The sequence below is a fragment of the Neltuma alba genome, unplaced genomic scaffold, assembly GCF_004799145.2.
Source record: "Neltuma alba isolate B1F8T4 unplaced genomic scaffold, ASM479914v2 tig00004955_pilon, whole genome shotgun sequence".
NCBI lineage: Eukaryota > Viridiplantae > Streptophyta > Magnoliopsida > Fabales > Fabaceae > Neltuma > Neltuma alba.
The window spans coordinates 24647-48006 of NW_021633928.1; the positions used below are offsets into that span (position 1 = coordinate 24647).

The window sequence follows — 23360 nt, forward strand, 5'->3', positions numbered from 1 at the left end:
TATCTTATGAATTGGAGTATATATATTGAACGAAAATATCAAATAATGCAAATCATTTTGGCGAGAAAAAAAAATCATGCAAATCACAAAATTAATGGTGGGAAATCAAGAAAGGGAGTCCATTATATCAAAAGAAGAAATAAAACTTTTGAACAAAATGTTTCGTTAAGAGTGAAAATTAATACTATTTTCCTTCTTTCTATACTCTCTTTTATCCTTTTTTTTTTTGTTTGATATAAGAAAAAGAGTATGTTGATAAAGGGACAATCACAATCTCACTAAATTTGCGCTTGTTTGTTCTTTTTGGAACCGAGCTGGCAGAAATTTCTAATTCACCGAATTCTCTTGAGAAATCATAAATGTTATATATTATGGGATTGTTTGTTTATGTTTTTGGTTTTCTTTTTTCTAAAACAATTTTATAAAACTATTTCTTAAATAATCTTTGAAAATAAAAACTTAAAAAATGTTTGGATAATTATTTTAAAAATCACACTTGAAACAAAAATATACAAAAAATCATACTCCTCCGGTCCTTAATATAGGACCCAATTGGTGAGTTGATTTTGGTCCTAAATATAAGACCCATTTCTCATATTTATCAATTTTCTCTAAATTACCCCTATGGATACTCCTTCAACCATAATCAAGTAGAAGAAGAAAATGAGGTATTAAAAAAGATGATTATAATATTTTAGGAAAAACATGTCACATTTCTTATAATTAACTAACTTATCTAACTTCTTTAATCTAATCAAATTAGTTAAATGGGTTTTATATTAAGGACCGGAGGAGTATTTGACAAGCAATGGTCTTTGCCCAAGGTGATATGTGGTGGGTGGCAGGTAAGAAGAGAAGAAAGTTTCTTTAATTTTTCAAAATAAAAATAAAAAATAAAAACAGAAATAAAAAAATCTAAAAATTATTTTGGTTTTTTAGTTTTTAAAAATATATCACTGTCTTTTTTTTGTTTTTCAAAACAACTAACTAAAAACAAAGTACCAAATAAGCCTTTTTAATTTTTGTTTATAAAAATAAAAAACTGTTTTTAGAACAAGAAACTAAACAAGCTCAGTATTTCTGAGTTTTTTTTTTTGGGATGAATTGCAATATTCATGGCAAGCCATTAGTAACTTTTTAGATTTTATAATCATATATAGTCATCGTATTACTGTATACTGATAAATTCAAATGTTTGATGTTCATGATCTACAAGTCATGTAGTTTTACCAGTAACTTGAAACTATAGGTAGTTAATTAAAAATGTGATGAAATGTTAATGATTTGATAAAAAAAAATGCAGAAGAACTTGATTAGAAGCAAGTGAAATTACAAGTACCTAGTAAAAAATTATATAAAGATCTGTGTTAAAAATCAGGTAAAATAAAACTGTATAAACTTAAAAATTAGTTTTTCCTAATATAGAAGTGCAGAATGAGGAAACCATGAATGTGGACAAACAAGTGAGGATTTTGAGAGGAGAAGATCATTAATGGCACTGGGCCTCGCTTGTCCCCAGAGATCCCCCCAACGAGCCGCTGCCATGCTTCGCTGCATTGAGATATTTGACCATCATTTCTCTTTATTATTTATGTGCCAAGAATAAAAATGAAAACCCAAAAAAAAGAAAAGAATATGAACGTAAATATTTTCTAACGAGAAACTTGCAGCTCATTTCAAGGAATCTAAGTAAAAGTGCTAGTTAGAAATTGGAATTATCCAACCCTAGCTAACCACCAATTTAGGATGAGTTTCTTAATTTTCAATTACTAAATCATATTTTTCACTGGCACTAAAATTAGACTGGATAAATAAGTTAAAATAAATAGAGAAAACATAGTTTTAACTTTGTAAAATTATGATCAATCTGGATCAAGATTCTTGTAGTATTATATCAAGGAACTAGTTATTGAAATTATAGTCAACTTTTATCAAAATCATTACTACCTCTGATTTTTAATATAATACCTTGTTTGACTTTTATTTTGGTCATAAATATAAAATCCCAATCCATTTTATCTCTCGTATTTATACATTTTTTTTAAAGATAGTCTTTTTAACAATGGTAGTTCTAACCAATACACTTGATTAGTAAGGATATTTTAGGAAAGACAACACATATTTATTACAAATAACTAACTTAACTTCTTTTGTTAATCTCCTCAAATTAGTTAACTAGCTTTTATAATTAGGACCGAAGGTAGTACTATTATCAAAGTCACTACAGCTTTCAAAAATTTGGCAAAAGTTTTTCTCCTCAGAAAATGAAAAAAAAAAAGAACAATTTGCAGAATTTTCGGAACCTAAAGTTAGAAGGAAACAAAAAGAGGTGAGGAGGAGCCCTTACCTGACCATCTCAGTCTGACCTCCTTTAAACATGGAATGAACCAACTATTTTTCACTGCCATATTTTTTTAAAAAAAGGGTTGAAAAATATATATTTTTTAAATAAGAGTTAAGGCCAGAAGTGAGGTAAAGTGAAGTGCATGCATGTCAATAATCTCAATAATTGAAGCTCTCACGGGTAGGGGCCATCTGAATCTCTTGACCCAAGGTTTTTGTTCCCGCTTCACACCCCCCCCTTGCCCCCCACTTTTCATCTTGTTCAATACTACACTTTTGACATTTATCATTCCATGCTAAATAAACATTAAATTTCATGTTGGTTGTCATGTACTCATTCTATTTATAAATCATTTCTAATACGTTAATAAGAGCAATTATGACAAAAAAAAAGAATAATTAAACGTATTATGAAATCTGTATTCCAAGAGACACTCTTGTACCTGATGACTTTCTTGGATGGTTAATGCTCACCTGCTCTATACGAGCAGGTGCAAAGGATACCAATCGTCATCTGTACCTTTAACTTCGTTAAAATAAAATTGTCGCTGTTTGGAAGGAGGGAAAAAACAAATAAACATTGGTGGATTGTTTTATACTCCTTGTATATTATTTTATATGCCTAAACAATTTAAGTGGGATTCTATTTCACATGGTTAAATCGGAATGGACTCTCATTAATGTATTAAATCAGATGTGATATTTCACCAGAAAAATGCGTATTCTTAGCTTTTACTCATCTAGTCTTTGTATGGATCAAATAAAATCTTAAACTTCATTAACTCTTATTTAAAATTTAATAACTTTTTAATTTTATCTCTATTTAATATACAATATATTTCATATAAACAAAATCAACATAATAATAAGTAAAAAGTAAAATTATAGATTTATATTAAAAAAAATTTTAGTACCTTGTAAATAAGACTAAAAATATATATAAATAGAACTAGGGAAATAATATTATCAAGAGAATATTGTAAAATATGTCCTATAAGTATAAACGGGGAGACGAAGCAATGATTATCCATCAGCATATTTTTGAAAGAATAATATAATGATTACGTCCATGGAATTCACAAAAAGAGCTGCTTATGATTAACCACTGTTGATTTTTCCCCTCATTTTAAAATTTGTTTTTTGGATCAGATCTTTCTACTCATTGCACTATTATGTGCTGTATTTCAAACTCTGATTGGCTTTTGTGGTAACGAGACGGATTTCCATCTGAACTCAAAATAATAACCTCCTCAAAAAACAAAGTCTGCAATCATAGCCTCACCTGTCCAACTGTTTTTTTTAAAAAAATTATTATTCCCTCTCATTTTTCATCTTTGTTGACTTTTCACGCCCCTAAAGGACATTTCAAGTTTATTTAATAATTAATAATAATAATAATAATAATAATAATCTCAATATTATTACCGTTATGATTTAACAAAAAAACTATCATTTCTTTTTGATACTGGTCACAAAAAGTTATTACTTTTAATAAATTCATGACTTTATTTGTCCTGGTAAACTCTGAGGGTAGCCAATTTAAATCACTATGCATAATTACTATTAATTCTTTATTATTAATATAAACACATCACAATTTGTTTTAATAACATTGAACAAAATATTGTGAAAAATGGAAGCTCCAAAAGGAGTCAAACTACAGGTCTGTAATTGCACTTCCTACGTGTTTGGTGTGGTTGTTCATTTCATAATTGGGCCTCAATAGGGCCCAAAAACTAATTTATTTCACAAGCCCACACATTTAGGCTTTAGCTCTCCAGGTGCCATATTAAGATCATCAAACTCCAAATTAAAACTTAATTCCCAAATGGTCATAATTATTTTAAGTGTCATTTGATAATTTGGATTTCCTCATCTCGATTTTACAATTTTAGCAGGGATTTATCTGCTTTCTTATTTATTACTCCTTCTGTTTTAATTTAAAACTCATTTTATAATATAATTTATACTATAAAATAAGTTTTACATTCAGAATCCGAATTTTTTTTTTTGGTAAACGATTGGGAAAAGTCTTTCATTAAAATGGGTGACCATAAGAGGCTTCGATTTGTAGATTAAGGTGTTTGTAGTTTCCCATGTCTAGGAATGTATTTTAAGGGACAAGAATTCTCCTGTTTCTTGCTTGTCTAGGAATTTCTAATCATGTATCTTTTGTTTTACTAGGTACTCCTCCGGTCCTTAATATAGGACCCAATTATTGAGTTGGTTTTGGTCCTAAATATAAGATCCATTTATTATATTTATCAATTTTCTCTAAATTACTCTTATGGATACTTCCTCAACCATAATCAAATAGAAGAGGGAGATGGGGTATTAAGAAAGATGATTATGGTGTTTTAGGAAAAATGTGTCACTTTTCTTATAATTAACCAACTTACCTAACTTTCTTAATCTAATCAAATTAGTTAAATGGGTCTTATATTAAGGACAGGAGAAGTATATACATTTTTTTTTCAAAAATGAAAAAATAAACATTTATTTGTCGCTTTCATTACGTTGTTTTCCATCATTATTATTCCACGAGTGATGTAAGATTCCTATGTCATCATCAAAAGTCAAAACTAGAAGATAATTCTCTTGTGTCCAAAAAAAAGTAGATAATTTTTTTTGGTAGAGAGAGAACTTGAAGATAATATTATCACTAATATTATAAATATAGATTTTAATAACAACCTTTTTTTCCGCCTTTGTGATGAACGGGAATCTTTCTTCATCTTTGTTGCTGCGTTGTTTTGATTTTTGCGTACAGAATAAAATGATTTCTGGTATATATTGCTTATGAAAGAGAGTGGATAAAAGTAAAAAAAAGTTAATCTTTTAATCATTCAAAGTTTAATTTATTTATAACTTAATAACTTAGTTGTGAGTTGATGCAACTCAGTTCTCAATAAAAATAGTGTGTGGTTTTGTTTATATGAGGTATATTATATATTAAATAAGAATAAAGTTGGAAAGTCGTTAAATTTTAAATGAGAGTTAATGAAATTTAAAGTTTTTCTTGGTCTGTGTGAAATATACTTGAAGTGACTTATAAATAGGATTAGAAGAGTATATCCAAATTCTAATCAAAGCATTATCCAAATCTTATTAATTAAATAGATTCGAATCTCATAATGTCATATTTGACTTGTTTTTTAAATGAATTGAGTAGTACAAATTTTTAACAATATAGTTGATCACGATTATTGGTTTATTTATCTATTAATTACTGGTAGAGATCATGCTTATCAAATGAAGTATTATTTGTTATAAAAATGACTTCTTTTAAGGGTAGGACTTGACGTAATAGCTGAGAGATTCAGTTCAGTCTTTATTTATAAGGGTCAACGTCATTAAGGACAAATTATTAAAATAATTTGAATGTTTGGTGATATAAATGAGGAGAGGAGAGAAATATTGATGACACATAAGATTAAATAAATCTGATGTGGCATACTTTTATTGGACAATACACAGATGACGTGGTGTATCCGGAGCATGTAAGAATTTATCCACAAGTTGGCGAGTTGGTCTAATTATTTTTCTTCCCATAAATTACCTGTGGATCTGTCATAAATGCTTCCCGATTTCTAAGGTTTAATATATTACAATAATTTTCAACCATCATTTATTACATTTATCAAGATTATTCAATATGATGACTTGTACAGTTATACTACACTAGTATACTACTCTACAAAAGTTAATTAATCATAAACATCAAAGCATGGTAGCTAAATCAAGTTTAGTTAATTTTGCAACATATTTCTTCAGAATAATAAGCATTATTATCATTAATGTAAGAATATTTTGAAGTAGTCAACCCACTATAATTGTGTCATGGTTGTGTTGTGATGAAGAAAACAAAGGGAATATAAATAAAATTGTGATTAATATTATTGAATTTGAAGCAGGTTAATTAGGTTACACGTTGAGATTTTTTAATAAATAAAGAGGATTATTTGTTAACACGTCAAGACGAGTACATCGTAGGTTAAGATATAATAATTAATTAATTAATAATACATTAATTAATTAATTAACAATACCATGGATGGATGTATAATTTTATTTTGAGTCATCAACTAGAGAAATATTACTTCACACTATTAAAAATTATAACTGTGGCTTCCAACTCAGCTGAGCTCATGTGTACTAGATTAAAAAAACAAAAAAGGCATATGGATTTGGCACAAATATATACATACAACTCTGATCCTTAATGTAAGAACTAGTTAAAAATTCAATTTAATTTTAAATATAATACTCAAATTCATTTTGTAGCTCATATTTATTCATTTTGTCTCTAAATAATTCCTATAGTGATTACGCACATTAAAGAGTTTTCATTAACGGTAATTTCAATGCACATGATTAATAAGTATAATTTAAGAAAGAAAAAAATCCACTTATTATAAATAATTAATTTAACTAACTTTCTTATACAAATAATCAAATAATCTTATGTCATCCCGCAACGCACATGCTGATAACAACCCTGCCAAAAACTACTCAATTAAACATTAAATACTGTAGAATTCATTGTTTGATTTACTGTAGAAATTCACTACGCTGAAATCATCAAAGTAAAAGATTAGAGATATATTGCTTGATTGATTGATGATAATATATCGCTTCAAATATGATTTCATGAACTTGACAATTAAGAAACACCATATCCCCACTAAACCTATGAAGTGAAAAAAAAGAAAGAAGAAATAATGAAGCTTAAATACAATGTGTAGCTCCATAGATAAAAAATTAACGGCCTTGAATAAGTTGTCACCTTTAAACATTTATTATTCGCTTTCATTACGATGGTTTCTGTCATTTTATTATTATTCCATGAGTAGGATTTCTATGTCATCATCAGAAATAGATAAGGTTTTACGTCCTTTGAGTGACCTTAAACGGTGTTCAAATTTTCAGCAATGGATGATACTATATTATTATATATATATATATATATATATATGATATATATACTTGCTTGTATTTTTCCCTAGGTCTGACTTGGAGATACCACTAGACAAAACTATAATCATAAGCTTAGAACAAGGGACAAGATTGCTTGCACCAGATTTCTAAAAAGGAATTTTGTCGTTATTTGACAAGCGCTTCTACGTAATAAAAATACAAGATGGATTATTTAATGCCTAGAAAAATTCCTCGAAGCATTTACTATTGTTATCTGTCCTTTCACATGGGAATATAAAAACAAAATCGTCAGGGTATTGCAGCACCTATTGAAAACATCTTGTTTATAAGCTTTGTGATCTGATTAAAAGATATCATTTTTAAGCCACTACCTTAGGGGCAAGTCCTCCTGTTAACCCTCGTTGAAACTCCAGAGATATGCAAAAAGATCAGACCATTGAAGCTCCAAAAATGGCCAACGTAGCGAGTTCAAAAGGTTAGCTGGTTGTTAACTTATTGCCTTTATATAGCTTTAGCAGATTCTATTTGCTTCTATAAAGGTTTGATGGGTTGTCACTTCTTTTCTCACAATGATATTCTTGAAGAGTGTCATGTTTGTAATGTGTTTGATGTGTGTCATAAAAGGAAAGATTGCTCTCCTTTAAATTAAGACTATGCCTTCTCACGTTGAAAATGTGACAACACATACTTTTGATTGAATGTACAGGGGATTTCTCATGGATTTGTCTCAAGATTTCACTTCCTTCTGCACTCAGAGGAGCATCATTGACGCTATGAATATACTATTTGTCTGTGCTTTTTACATATCTTTTCTTAGCAGTTTGATCAGAAAAAAGTACGCAAATGACTTCCACAGAAAGGGATGGGTTTCTTTAGCTGCCTCAGTCTATTGTGCCCTTATAAGCATTGCATATTTTAGTAACGGAGTGTGGAATCTTATAGCCAAACCTGAAGATCTTAGGAAGTTGGGGTGGTTGGTTTATTTTTTCCGTGGACTAGTGTGGATTTCTTTAACAATCTCCTTGCTTGTTCAGAGATCAAAATGTATTAAAATTCTAAACTCTGTTTGGTGGGCTTCTTCATGCATACTTGTTTCAGCTCTCAATATTGAGATTCTGTACAAAGAGCATAAAATTCAAACATTTGATATGGTTAAATGGCCAGCACAGTTTCTACTCATTTTCTGTGCATTCAGAAGCCTTTATTTTATTCCTCAGAGAATCCAAAATCCCACTGTTTCAGAGCCTCTTTTAGGTCAAAATCAAAAGGCTGAAAACAAAAAAATAAAAATTTCTCATGCCACTTTTCTCAGAAAATTGACTTTCTCTTGGATTAATCCCTTACTGAGTTTGGGCTACTCCAAGCCACTAGCTCTTGAAGATATCCCATCTCTTGTTTCTGAAGACGAAGCTGCTTTAGCCTATAAAATTTTTTCTCATGCATGGAATTCCTCTTTAAGAGATAGAAGCAAAAATAGTAATACCAAGAACTTGATTATTTGGTGTATATCAAGAGTTTACCTGAAAGAGAACTTTCTTATAGCAATCTGGGCATTGCCCAGGACAATTGCTGTAGTAGTTTCTCCTTTATTACTTTATGCTTTTGTGAACTATTCAAATAGTAAAGAGGAAGATCTAAAAGAGGGTCTTGCCATACTGGGTTGCCTGTTTATCTGTAAGGTCATTGAATCTTTGCCTCAAAGACACTGGCATTTTCACTCAAGAAGGTTGGGAATGAGAATGAGATCAGCTCTAATGGTGGCAGTCTATGACAAGCAGTTGAAGCTTTCAAGTGCAGCCAGAAGAAGACACTCAACAGGGGAAATAGTAAATTACATAGCAGTTGATGCTTATAGAATGGGAGAATTTCCATGGTGGTTTCATAGCACATGGACTTATTCATTACAACTTTTTCTAGGCATTGGGATCCTATTTGGTATTGTCGGCATTGGTGCTCTTCCAGGTCTAGCCCCTCTTGTCATATGTAGCCTTCTTGATATACCCTTTGCAAATATTCTTCGAAAATGTCAGTCAGCATTTATGGTTGCCCAAGATGAACGTCTAAGGTCAACTTCAGAGATGCTAAATAATATGAAAATCATAAAGTTGCAATCTTGGGAGGAAAAGTTCAGGACTTTGGTTGAAACCCTTCGTGCGAAAGAATTCAAATTTCTGTCTAAGGCACAATTTTTGAAAGCTTACGGGGCGGCGACCTATTGGATTTCTCCTACCATTGTTTCATCTGTGATCTTCCTAGGATGTTCTGTTTTCCAGAGTGCCCCCTTGAATGCAGGAACCATTTTCACGGTTCTTGCAACTTTGAGGAGCATGGGTGAACCTATTAGAATGATCCCAGAGGCTATTTCTGTGCTGATCCAAGTTAAGGTCTCTTTTGATCGTCTCAACACGTTTTTGCTTGATGAAGAACTAGAAGATGGAGATATTGGAAGGAATTCAACGCAAAGCCCAGTTAATGGTGTGGAAATTCAAGGTGGAAACTTCAGTTGGGATCTGGAGTCAATGTCTCCAACTTTGACAAATTTGAATGTAGAAATCAAACGGGGGGAGAAAATTGCAGTGTGTGGACCAGTTGGAGCTGGAAAATCATCCCTCATACATGCAGTGCTTGGCGAGATACCCAAAATTTCAGGAACTGTGAGTTTATAATACGAAATGTTCAGTTTAATTTGTTATGACACTTTTCCTAGATGAGATCCATATTGGAGTATGTTATTCAAATTTGGAACATATACGCTCTCTAATTTTGGGATGTACAGGGTATCGCTAAGTTGATATTCATAGCATCAGAACATTTTATTTTGTCATTTAATAATGCATTTTAAAGTGATGTCTATGAGGATATTGACTATTGAGCTACCCAATCTCATGAGCTTACTTATGAGGTTTAGCTCTTTCAAAGTTCATATCAATTGCATTAAACTTTTCATGAGCTTGCTTTTGGGGCGTAGTTCACCCAAACTTTAGATAAAAGTCATGCCATTTTAATTTCAAATACTTGAAACAGTTCACTTTATCTTTTCTTGATGATTATTTGAGCTACCTAATCTCATGAGCTTGCTTTTGATGTGTAACTCTTTTAAAGTTCAAATCAATTGTATCAAACTCCTCATAAACTAGATTTTGGGGGGGGGGGGGGTAGCTCTCCTTAACTTTAAATGAAATTGACGCCATTTTAGTTTGAAATACTCAAAACAGTTTACTTTATGTCATCTTGGTGATTAACAATAGGTTAAAGTGGGTGGAAACCTAGCCTATGTTTCTCAAACATCTTGGATTCAAAGCGGAACAATACGCGATAACATACTCTTCAGCAAGCCAATGGAAAAAACCAGATATGAGAATGCCATCAAAGTTTGCGCCTTGGATAAAGATATCAACGCTTTTAGCCACGGTGACCTTACAGAAATTGGTCAGCGAGGGATCAACTTGAGTGGAGGACAAAAGCAAAGGATTCAACTGGCTCGAGCAGTATACAATGATGCTGATATTTACCTCTTAGATGATCCTTTCAGTGCAGTAGATGCGCATACTGCTGCTATTCTGTTCAATGTAATGAGAAAGTCTTTTGTCCTCTAAGTATTAGTGTTAAACTATCGGCCTTTTTTCACTGAGCTAATCTTAATTCCTACCATGTAATAACAGGATTGTGTCATGACTGCTCTAAGGGAGAAAACTGTCATTCTAGTGACTCATCAGGTGGAGTTTCTTGCACAAGTTGATAAAATCTTGGTAATGGAGGGGGGAATAGTTACACAATCAGGATGTTATGAAGACCTTATGATAGAAGGGACAACTTTTAAACAGCTTGTAAATGCCTATAGAGAAGGAATAGCAGGGTCTGATAAAAACACTGAAATTCCAAAAGAATCTGAAGGAGCAGTTGGTGTTAATCAGCCACTGGAATCTCATGACTTTCATGTCACTATGGATCATATTTGCGAGGAGAACATTTCTACAGAAGTTCAAATTGGGGTACAACTTACACAAGAAGAAGAAAAAGAGATTGGTGATGTTGGCTTGAAGCCATTCTGGGATTATCTTTGTCTCTCTAAAGGATTAATGCTTATGGGTTTGAGCATTTTAGCACAGTTGACTTTTATTGCTCTGCAGTCAACATCAATCTTTTGGCTTGCTCTAGCCATTGAATTCCCAAATGTAACAAATGTCATCTTGATTGGAGTTTACACAATAGTTTCACTTCTAGGTGTTGTCTTTGCGTGCTCAAGGTCTATCATCAGTGCTTATCTTGGATTAAAAGCTTCTACATCTTTCTTCTCTAGTTTCACTAATGCTATCTTCAAAGCTCCTATGCTCTTCTTTGACTCAACCCCAGTAGGGAGGATTACGACCCGTGTGAGATTTCTTCATTTCCAACTGTATTGAATACCTAATTTACTTTGTTTGCCCCCATTTGGGAATTATCATTAATTTTTGCTAATTGATCTTGCAGGTTTCATCAGATTTGAGTATTTTAGACTTCGATATACCTCATGCCTTGGACCTTGTGACCGCTGGTGGAACTGAACTCCTGGCAACAATCGGGATAATGGCTTCAGTCACGTGGCAAGTACTTATTGTTGCAGTTCCTGCCTTAATAGCTTCTAAATACTTGCAGGTTTATCCATTTCCTCATTTTCTTTTTGTTGATTTCCTATTCTGACTCTGTCAAAATAAAGGTGATGACTTCAATTCTTTTGGCTTAAAGGGCTATTATCAAGCCTCTTCAAGGGAACTAATGAGGATAAATGGAACCACAAAAGCTCCAATTATGAATTTCTCAGCTGAGACATCACTCGGAGTTGTGACTATGAGAGCTTTCAACATGATAGACAGATTTTACCAAAATTACCTCAAACTTGTGGACACAGATGCAAAGCTATTCTTTCATTCTGCTGGGTCCTTGGAGTGGTTACTTTTGAGGATTGAAGCACTTCAAAATTTTACACTCTTCACAGCAGCTTTACTGCTTGTTCTTCTTCCAAAGGGATATTTGTCTCCCGGTAGCATTCCTAATATAAGAAATTAGTTTACAGTTTATTCTAAGGCCTACTTTTAAACTGTTACTAACATGCTAAAAATTCTTGGCATATATTTTGCTTGCAGGCCTTGCAGGACTCTCTCTATCATATGCCTTGACATTGACAGGAACCCAAATTTTTATGACTCGTTGGCTTTGCAACTTATCTAATCATATTGTTTCCGTTGAAAGAATTAATCAGTTCATTCACATACCAGAAGAGCCTCCTGCAATTGTGGAGTCCAGAAAGCCTCCACTGTCGTGGCCTTCCAAGGGTAGGATTGAGCTTCAAAATCTTGAGGTAACAAAACAATTATACATCATTTTAAAGACCTGTCCCCCCCCCCCCCAAAAATAATTTAAGTGTATGAGGTGGAATCTGATCAATGTTTTTTTTTTTTTAAATAAATATTTTGAATTCAGATAAGGTATCGTCCAAATGCTCCATTAGTTCTTAAGGGAATTACCTGTACGTTTAAAGAAGCGAATAGAGTGGGAATTGTAGGGAGGACTGGAAGTGGAAAAAGTACACTTGTAAGTGCTTTGTTTCGCTTGGTTGATCCTGCAAGAGGTGATATTCTTATCGATGGGATCAGCATATTCCCAATGGGGTTGAAGGATTTGAGGATGAAGCTGAGCATTATTCCTCAAGAACCCACTCTTTTTAGGGGTAGCATTAGAACCAACTTGGATCCTCTTGGCCTCTACTCTGACAATGAAATCTGGGAGGTGAATGATTTAATGAATTACCTCTATAGTTTAAAAAATGACTACATATCTGCACACACACACATATATTGTTCTACATCAGCTTCATAGCAAGTGCAGGTTTGATGTCCACTGTATTTGTTTATAGGCTTTAGAGAAATGCCAGCTCAAGTCAACAATCAGCAGGCTTCCAAATCTATTGGACTCTTCTGGTGAGTTTAATCCCGGAACTTGATGCTTTCAATCTCAGACACACACATAAGCAACTCTGAGCTGATTGCTATGTACCATGCTTTGTAAGAATAACGTAGCTTGAAACGCGATGTGCTATGTGAAAACTATTGATTGGTTTTATTAATATTTTTAACTCATCTCACACAAGGTTTTTTTTTTTTTTTCACCTTAAAAACAGACCTGCCCTTTATGCAGAAGTAGTTTGAACTTATGATCTTTTACCTCAGGAGCTTTAGTCCAAAAGTGATATGCAAGAAGTCAAAGTTATATATATATAGTCCTTGTCAAGACTCAAATTATGATATGAGACCCAATAACTAAACTAGTGTGATGTGAAAATTTTAACAGTAAATGATGATGGTGAAAACTGGAGTGTGGGACAACGTCAGCTCTTATGCCTAGGAAGAGTTCTTCTGAAGCGAAATAAGATTCTTGTTCTTGATGAAGCCACTGCTTCCATTGATTCTACCACAGACGTCATCCTTCAACGAGTTATCAAACAAGAATTTGCAGGGTGCACAGTTATAACCATAGCTCATCGAGTTCCAACCGTAATAGATAGCGATATGGTTATGGTCCTCTCTTATGGTATGTTGAATCTTTTCTTCTCTCCCAAAAAAACCTCTAGGATATTTGTTATAATAAAACTTAAATTTAATACGTTTCTTTAACTATTTGTTATTAGGATCTCCAATAAAAAAATAAAAATAAAATTTTGGATATTTATATAGGTGATTCAAAGTATGCTTAAAAAATTCTTATTCTGTCATTCCTTATTTTCATCAGAAATTTAATTTCTCATATTTTTTGTCAAACTTTCGTTGTTATTTGTGTGAATATAGGGAAAGTGGTGGAATATGATGAGCCTTCAAAGCTTATAGAGACAAACTCTTCTTTCTCCAAACTTGTTGCTGAGTATTGGTCCAGCCGCAATAATTAAGAACCTCCCCCAAATTTGTAATTGATATTAATATAGAGGGTGAGTGTGATGTGTTAATCTCACTCTTTATTTGTTATTTTTCTTCTATTCATATCTTTAATTAATTAAGGAGATCTAAGTTTATGCACACAAAGCAAGTTAAATTAACATTAATCATTTGTATGTATAATTAAGAAATACTCCTCCTATCCTTAATATAGGACCTGATTGTTGAGTTAATTTTGGTTCTAAATATAAAACCTATTTCTTATATTTATTAATTTTTTCTAAATTACCCCTATGGATATTCTCTCAACCATAATCAAGTAGAAGAGGGAGAGGGGATATTAATGAAGATGATTATGGTGTTTTAGAAAAAATATGTTATATTTCTTATAATTAACTAACTTACCTAACTTTTTTAATTTAATCAAATTAATTAAATAGATTTTATATTAAGAATTAGGGGAGTACTTCATTTTCCTTTTCCTCCCACGCATTGTTTTTTATTTTGTCACTGTATATTATCTTGTTCTTCTTCTTTTTTCCTTTTGTTTTAAATTAGACCTCATCTTGTTTTGAAACATATTCCCTATATATCTTTCTTTCATTACTTATTTATACAAAATGGATTTCTTTTTAGACGATTGCATGTTTAATTGAGGTGACTTAACGTAAAATTATTATAAAACAAATAGGGTCAGAGTAAAAACAATTTCTCCATGAAAATTATTATTTGTTATTATTTTTTACACTATAACCTGTGATTCTTCTATATTCACCATGAAAAGACGTGTTTATGACATTCATGCAGTTGTCGTGGGTGTGGTGTACATTCCGAGTTTCTTCACTGATGTGTCTCTTATTTTACACTAGATTTTAGATTGGTTATGTTTAATGTTAATAATATAAATTTAAATTATATTTGAAGATATACTGGTCATTTTTGGGTTGGGATCTTGTACATAAATTACAAATGACAATAAAAAAATTAGTTAAAAATAAATTTATAGAAGGCATATTTTTTAAAATATACTTTTATGTATGACGTGTCAGTAATGGCAAGAATAATGGATCATGGATGGAAAAAAGAGAGAGATATTAATGAGTGAAAAAAAGAGGACATGTAATTACTTAGAAAAATGAATTAAATTTTTTAAATAAATATAAAGTATAATTTATAAAAAAGAAAAATCACAAACAAAAACTTTCAAATGTATAAAATTGCGACTTTTTTTTTTTTACTAGCAATAAAATTGCGACTTAGGTTCTTGAATTTATATAATTTTTATTAGAGACCCGGTTCTAAATAAAAACTATAAAATGTTAGTTAAAAGATTGAAAAAGCCCTTCTGCTTTTTCCCAATCTTTTGCTCGCATGTCCCAACTTCATCTTTCTTCACTCTTGGACTCGGGCAGAAGGGGGGAGCTCTCCTTTCCCGGTTCCCTGTAGCTGGATCCTCCGGAACCACAAGTTTCCCTCTTCCCTTCTTATGGCGATAGCGAGGAATCTGGAACAACAAAGGTGTAGATGTTGGTTTTCTGCAAGTAGAGGCTAGAAAACTTCGAAGTGGGATGATGGAGTGAGGCAAAATCAACCCCAGCCATTTCCAGAGCTCCAGGAATCCGGAAGAATGGAAGTGAAGAGAAGAGAGATGGGATGTGAAGTGCTCGACGAAATGCGCGTGTGGAGATGATTAATTGGGTGGCGGCTGAGGGGCTATGTCTTGGAAAATCGTGGGGGGCCAATGGATTGCCACTACCAGCACTGTTGAACGTAATTGCACTCACTGGGTCTCTTCTTTGTAGAAGTGAGGGTATATCCCATTATTCCTTATTCATTTTCTTTCCCTTTCTCAGACCCAAATATTACAGTAAATTTTTCTGCAAGGAGATGTTTTGATCGAGAAAAAAGACCTTGTTCATAGACAAATATTGCATCATGCCCATCTAAGATGCATTTGAAGATTATGATGATCTGATACGAACTAAAAAAAACGTATTCTGTTAATGAAAAAAAAATGCACAATAAACATCTTACAGATTATATATGATTTTACTTCTAAAGAAGTACCAATAGTGACATGAGTAATGATAGCATTTTAATTTAATGGATTCTATTTTTTGACATGTTGATGTTATTATTTCTAACTGTAGAGTTGTTATTTTAAATACCTAAATTATAATTTTTAACATTGTACTTATTTTTATTTGAAAAAGTTAACTTGTTATTTTAAAATTAACTTGTTATTTTGAATAATTAATTTGAGTTTTGAATTTGGGGGTTTTAAAAATAGAAAGGAATAACCAAATTGAGTTAATGGATTTACTGGGTCAAGAGACCAATAAATTATTTTTATATTCAAAACCTATGTCCAGGCTTACGTGTCACATTTTCACCCTGATCTTATGTAGTGGTTCGTCAATCATGAATTCAATCAATGACATGATCACACTTTGAAGCTTCTATCACAATCAACCGATAGAAGAAAGGCCCAAAAAAAGAGACTGATTCAGCGAATAATGAAACGGGGATAAATTGTAGTTCGTAGATAATGTGGTGCAAGTTTAATATAGGGCTAAGGTGCGCCCAGCACCTTGAACTATTTATCCAAGTGTGTCCAGTAGTTTAAAATAATTTTAGGTGCATCCAGTATCTTAAACTATTAAAATGGTGCGTCCATATCCCAAGCTAACAAAATGTTATGTTTAACTGTTACTTTCTTGACTCAGCTTAAAGTTGACCCCAGATATTCTAAATGGCAGACATATGGACATTTGATATGTATTATTCTTACTCAAAATTGAATTTATTTCCTTCCTCTTCTTCTAAATAAATTGGCTTTGAGTAAGAATAATACACATGAGGTGCCCATGTGTTTGCCATGTAGAATATAGGGTCAACTTTAAGCTGAGTCAGGAAAGTAATAGTTAAATATAATATTTCTGTTAGCCTGAGATATGGACGCACCATTTTAATTAGTTTAGGATATTGGATGCACCCAAAATTACTTTAGGCCACTAGACGCACCTGGGTAAATAGTTCGGGGTGCTGGCGCACCTTAACCCTTTAATATATTGACTTTGTACTAATAATTAGCCAGCATAATTATTAATTGTTAATGATCATTTATATGTATTCCTAAAATGATATATATATATATATATATATATAGCCAGTTGCACACACAAATTCATATTATTTTTAGCAAAAAATTTATGTCGAGAGCATTAGTTCGGTCGTTAGAATAGATATGTCTAACTCAAATAAATATAATTTGAGAATCTTGTTCAACAAACTTAGCTAAAACTAAATTAGCAATATGACATTCACAACTTATTATTTGGCATGCCGGACTTGTTAGTATCAATTAAATTGTGAAAATAATATCAATTTCTGTTAAAACTTAAGTTAATGTGAATAACTTTTCAATCCTTGTTATTTCCTATGCTAGACTTGTTATTGGCAACTAAATTATGAAAAGAATGCCAATTTATGCTAAAATTTAACTTAATATGAATAAGCTTTTCAACATTATTATTTTTCATATTAGACTTGTCATTAGCAACTAAATTGTGGAAATATAGTCAATTTATACTAAAATTTAAGTTAATGTAAATACCTTTTCAACACTTATTATTTCTCATACTAGACTTGTTATTAACAACTAAATTATGAAAATAATATCAATTTCTATTAAAACATAAGATAATGTAAATAGTTCTTCAACGCTTATTATTTTTCATATTAGACTTATCATTTACAATTAAATTGTAAAAATAAAGCCAATTTTTGCTAAAACTTAAGTTAATGTCAATTTTTATAATTTAGTTGCTAAAAACAAGTCTTCATTGAAAAATAATAACAATAATATCACTAATAACAAAAACCAGTGTGTGTTTGACAGCAACTATTCCTTTAGGATATTACATACTACCTTCGATTCTAATTATAAGAGCTAATTGACTAATTTGAAGAGATTAAGAAAATAAGTTAAATTAGTTATTTGTAATAAACAGTGCTGTCTTTCCTAAAATATCCTTAATCAAGTGTATTGGATATAACTACCATCATTAGAAGGACTATTTTAGAAAAAAATGCATAAATATGAGAGGCAAAGTGCATTAGGATCTTATATTTAGGACCAAAATAAAAGTCAAACAAGGTCTTATATTAAGCACCAAAGGTAGTATAATCAAATTTGAACTTAGAAATTTTTTACTTTCTTATCCGAGCATAGCAAGGGTCTATCGAAACTAGTGAGAAAGAAAATATTGTAGGAACCTCTTCAAGAGAAGTTACATAAAAGAATATGTTGATGGTTGAGGAATCTTGAAGCAGGTGAAAATCAAGCAATTGTAGGAACCTTTGCAAGAGAAGTTTGCCTCATAAAAGGAACAACAGATTCAGACAAGGCGAGCAAAATAAATTTTACTATCACATCTCCGGGGCACACTGCAGCTCGGAAATGATGAGCAAATAAAGAATTAGTACAGTAGGGGATGATGCGAGAGACAAAGTGGTTACACCAGTACGTTTATCTATTGAAAGTTCACAAACATGATCCAATCAATTTCCTTCATTTTCCGTAACGAACATGAAAAGAAAGGAGGAGGGGGATTTGGCTTTGCATGTTAAGGCCCTGGCTTATGACTTTGCGGCTTATGCGGAATATCATGGCTTATGACTTTGCTGGGCAATTATTGTAAAATAAGAGAAAAGAGAAGGACAAAGAGAGGAAGAGGAAGAGGAAGAGGAAAGAGAAGGAGATGGGATGATGGAGGAAAGAGAATAAGAAGGACATTCTAGTTTTATTTAATTCAACATTTCATAATTCATGTTTAAGGCCCGATTGTTGACTGCAATTTTGTTAGTTTAAGTACTCATTTCATAATTTCATAATTTTAAGGGTCTATTTTTTGAGATTTTCTTAAAAGAACTAACGATATGTTAAAAATTGAATGTTGTATATAGCGGGTCGGATGGACTACGTACGTCAGGAAATAATTAACCGAATATAATTGTACTCAGCACAAACACAAGTTTACGTCATAACTATTTGACTTTTTTTTAAATAAAAAGATCAATTTTATAAAATAAAAAAAGTCATACAATTAAGTTAGGCATTGAAGAGGTTAGGAAATGGGGAATTAATCAAACATCAGTTTTGAAAAAAAGAGTAACTAGAAAAATATTGAAACTACTCAGATGAGAGCGGCTGACCAGATCATTGAGCAAATTTTTCTTATAAGAGACAACATTAATGTAGTTCAAGAATACACAGAAAGCTTGTACAACTTTAGTAATCCAACACAAGTTTTAGGTAAGAGATGCAAAAAAGAAGAGGATCGGAATATTGTCATTTTTCAGTTTGAAGGTTTGAGTTTCATCGTGACTAAGGAAAACAATAGTAACACAAGACGTCCGCCTTCAAATTTTAACCTTTCTTAAAAAGATTGTCTACTCTCGTGCGGAGTTAAACAATTATTTGACCTTTTTGTGTTTGTGTGTATATATATTATATAAAAGTTGTTGTGATATTAATCACTTACTTAAGAATAAAAGTCTCTACCAATCATTATCAGATCCACCCAACCTAATTTAGTATTGATTAATTTGTTATACTCACCTAATCCTCAATATAAGACCGGATAAGCATTTGACAGGAAAAGAACACGAAAGACAAAAGATTTCAAATCCAAGGTTACCCATTATGGTGTGTCAAGAGCTTATATATGGCCGGCAAAGTTTTCTTAGTGCTTATGATTTTTTTAATGAAAAGAAGATTTATCATCATTGCCCACCCCAATCATGCAAGGTGGGAATTGATTGATTATAGGCTTCACTAAAGCTGCTATCTCCAATTTTTAATATAAAAATTACTTAACTCATTTAAACAGTAAAGACAACCAAATAAATTAATACAAATGTGACATGATCGTCCTAAAATATCCTTATATAATATTATATTAGGTCTCAATTTATAAGTTACGCAAATTAGTTAAGAAAATGATAAATATCAGATAAAAATGAATAAAATTCTTATATTTAGAAATAACTCCAACCTTTAAACTAGCTAGCTCCTATATTAAAAACCAAGTAGTATAAGAATTGAAAATTCATTTGGTCATGTGTTGTTTGCTTATCTTCGTCTTACTTTAATCTTCCTCCCATTTATTTAATAAATAAATCACTAACCGAACGTAATAATGAGAAGTTTGCAAAAATTAATACTATTACCAGTCTTAAATATAATATCTTATTTATAGTCTAAATTTAGGTAAAAGAATTTTTATAGTGCAAATTGACTATAAACTATATCTTATATATTTAATATGGGAGGTAGTAATTGATAAAAAAATCCCATAAACTATCAATCATATAACATCTTATTGATCAAATACTTTTTAAATATTATTTTATATGAATATCCTCTTAAACTTCAAATTGCATGAAGATGACTCTTACTTTCTGTCATATTATATTATTTTAATGAAATAAGAGATGAAATAACGGCAGGAAAATTATTTGCATAGATAATGTACAAATTTATTGGAATTTATTTTAAAGTTTTAAAAGTTAAAAATTATTGATAAATATATAAATTTATATATAATGTAGTCGAAGTATTTATTAAATGGGATTTGGATGTTTAATTTTATAAATACGAAAACGACAAGCATTATGTATTTGGAATCATCACCAAGAAAGAGTGAGGTGGGAGACGACATGAGTGAGACGGGCCACCTTCCCTTGACAATCCCTCTTTTAGAAAGATCGTCATTAGATAATGATGAGGAGGGGGGGGGGGGAAGATATGTATTTCGTTTCAATATATTGATTTTAAAAGGGTTAAAAGGTAATTTGTGTTTATATTTTTTTTTTCCCCAAAAGTATGGGGTACCCTAAGGTGTGCCATGTTCTCTGTTTCAAATGGTTTTAAATGGCAATGTGACTTGTCCTGCAACCAAGGTCAGCTATAACCATTAAAGTAGCTTTTTTTTTTTTTTCAAACAATTAAAGTAGCTTTTTTAAAAACTTATTTAGGAATAAAACTGCAATCAATAATTGAACTTTATTCATAAACTTTTAAAAAAGTATTTAATTTGAGTTTTTTAATCCATTATGAATTACACATGTACATTTTAGGTCAAACAAAATATTTGATAGTCAAAGTCATGTTAAGGGCCATATTGCTATGTTTAATGTTTAAAAGGACATTGCAGTACTTAATTAATACTCCTCTGGTCCTTAATATAAGATCTATTTAACTAATTTGATTAGATTAAGAAAGTTAGGTAAGTTAATTAATTATAAGAAAAGTAACACATTTTTTTTTAAAACACCATAATCATCTTTCTTAATACCCTTTCTCCCTCCTCTACTTGATTATGGTTAAGGGAGTATCTATAGGGGTAATTTAGAGAACATTAATAAATATGAGAAATGGGTCTTACATTTAGGACCAAAACCAACTCAAGAATTGGATCCTATATTAAGGACCGAAGGAGTAGTTTGAAATATCCAGTCTTTCTTAAAGAATAGTTTAAGAGAAAAATATCTTTTAACCCCATTTTTAGAGGTTTTGAAAAAACTTAGTTCCTACGATTGATTAAAAAAAAAGTAATAACTTCATTCTTCAAGTTATGAGTAGACTTAATGAAATTTTTAAAAAAAAAAAAGTTGCTGAAAATAAATGCTGACACGAAGAAAGGGAGGAAAAAAGGGAGCATTTGATGCTAAGGGCTGTTTATTTTCTTGTTTTGAAAATAATTCTTTATTTTTTAAAAAATAAAAAATTTGTGTGGTTGTTAAATTTTAATTAAGTGTAATTGTTTTATATTTTTTCTTTTGTTATTTTTAATTCTTCGCTTTATTCATGGTCACGCTTCCCACTTTATTTCTTGCGCATTTATCAATCTCTCAATTCTTTCTTATTGCACTCTCTGCCTTATTTCTCGCACTCTATTAATTCTCTAATTTAATTTAAGAACAATGGTTTCAAATAAGTTTTTTTATGTTTCTTTGTTTTTAAATTTAATTTTTTAGACTAATTATCCAAACATATCTTTTTAATTTTTATTTTTAAAATTTGTTTTAAAAATTTATTCTAAAAACATAAAAACAAAAACAAACAAATCCTGAACTACTTGTCCAGTCTTTTGTTTTGTTGCTACAATGTAGCTACTTTTTTTTTTTTTTTGGTTAACCTGGTTCATTTAATTTACAGTCTTGTTCGAGAAATGAATTCATTTCCCACTACGGAAAAATAGATGTTGAACATAAAGCAGAATTCATTTGGATCGGAGTAAGACAAAATCACAATATGTGTGTGTGGGGACTGCGGACCACTTGTTTTCTTGATGTGACTTTATAATTTATTTTCCTTTTTCCTTAACGAAAAATCTACAGTTTAACGTTTTCACCATAACGTTTTTCACCTTTTCATTTATGGAGTTTTAATTTTCAACATAAAAAATTGACATTAAAAGATTTTTTTAAAAATATTTTTGATGAAAACATTATTTTCAGAACCTTAAGAAGTGACGTGCATGTGTTTTCATTTTCATAACAGAAGTAATAAGTGATATGTTCGACCAAAAAAGCAAAAAGAATAAGTAATATGGGACTTTTCTAATAGAGAGAATATTGGAAAATAGTATTTAGCACTCTAATATTACTTCTTGATTGCGTTCACACTTCTTCAATAGCATAATCTTATTCATAATGTATTCATTACCCTAAATTATAAATAGGAGAGTACTTAAAAAAAAAATTAAAATACTGAAAGCATTATAAATAAAATTAGGGCATTGGATTCTAAGTAAATAAATTATAGTATTAATGTACTGATATTTATTTATTGAAAATTGATTTAACTAGATTCTAACGATTATATCAGTTGACAGGAGCTGTTTCAATTTAACCATTAGTCTCGAGTTTGAAACATGGGAATGTACCATTTTAAGGGCCTGGGACACCAACCTTAATAGTTCTTATCATGTCTCGATCCAAATTAGTCTGAACCTGTTATTATTCCTGAAAGATGACCTAGATCAAATACCGGGTGCTTACACAGGAAAAAGAAAAAAAGGAAAATTGACTTAACCAGGATAAATGTACAAGACAGGTCACATTCGATTGTGCCTCTGGTTCCAGGAATCACGCGGGGCAAAGGGT

The 23360-nt window shown here is 31.2% G+C and overlaps 1 protein-coding gene across 1 annotated transcript; it reads left to right on the forward strand.

Moving 5' to 3' along the window:
• The first annotated feature begins 7731 nt into the window (after positions 1-7731).
• Positions 7732-14838, forward strand: LOC114746391 (ABC transporter C family member 8-like). The gene is given in 13 exon segments (XM_028934610.1): positions 7732-7756; positions 7988-8008; positions 8011-9935; positions 10530-10850; positions 10944-11654; positions 11752-11916; positions 12007-12301; positions 12405-12619; positions 12742-13047; positions 13175-13238; positions 13609-13848; positions 14103-14195; positions 14765-14838. Coding segments are annotated over 13 exon segments (4455 nt in total).
• Positions 14839-23360: the final 8522 nt, after the last annotated feature.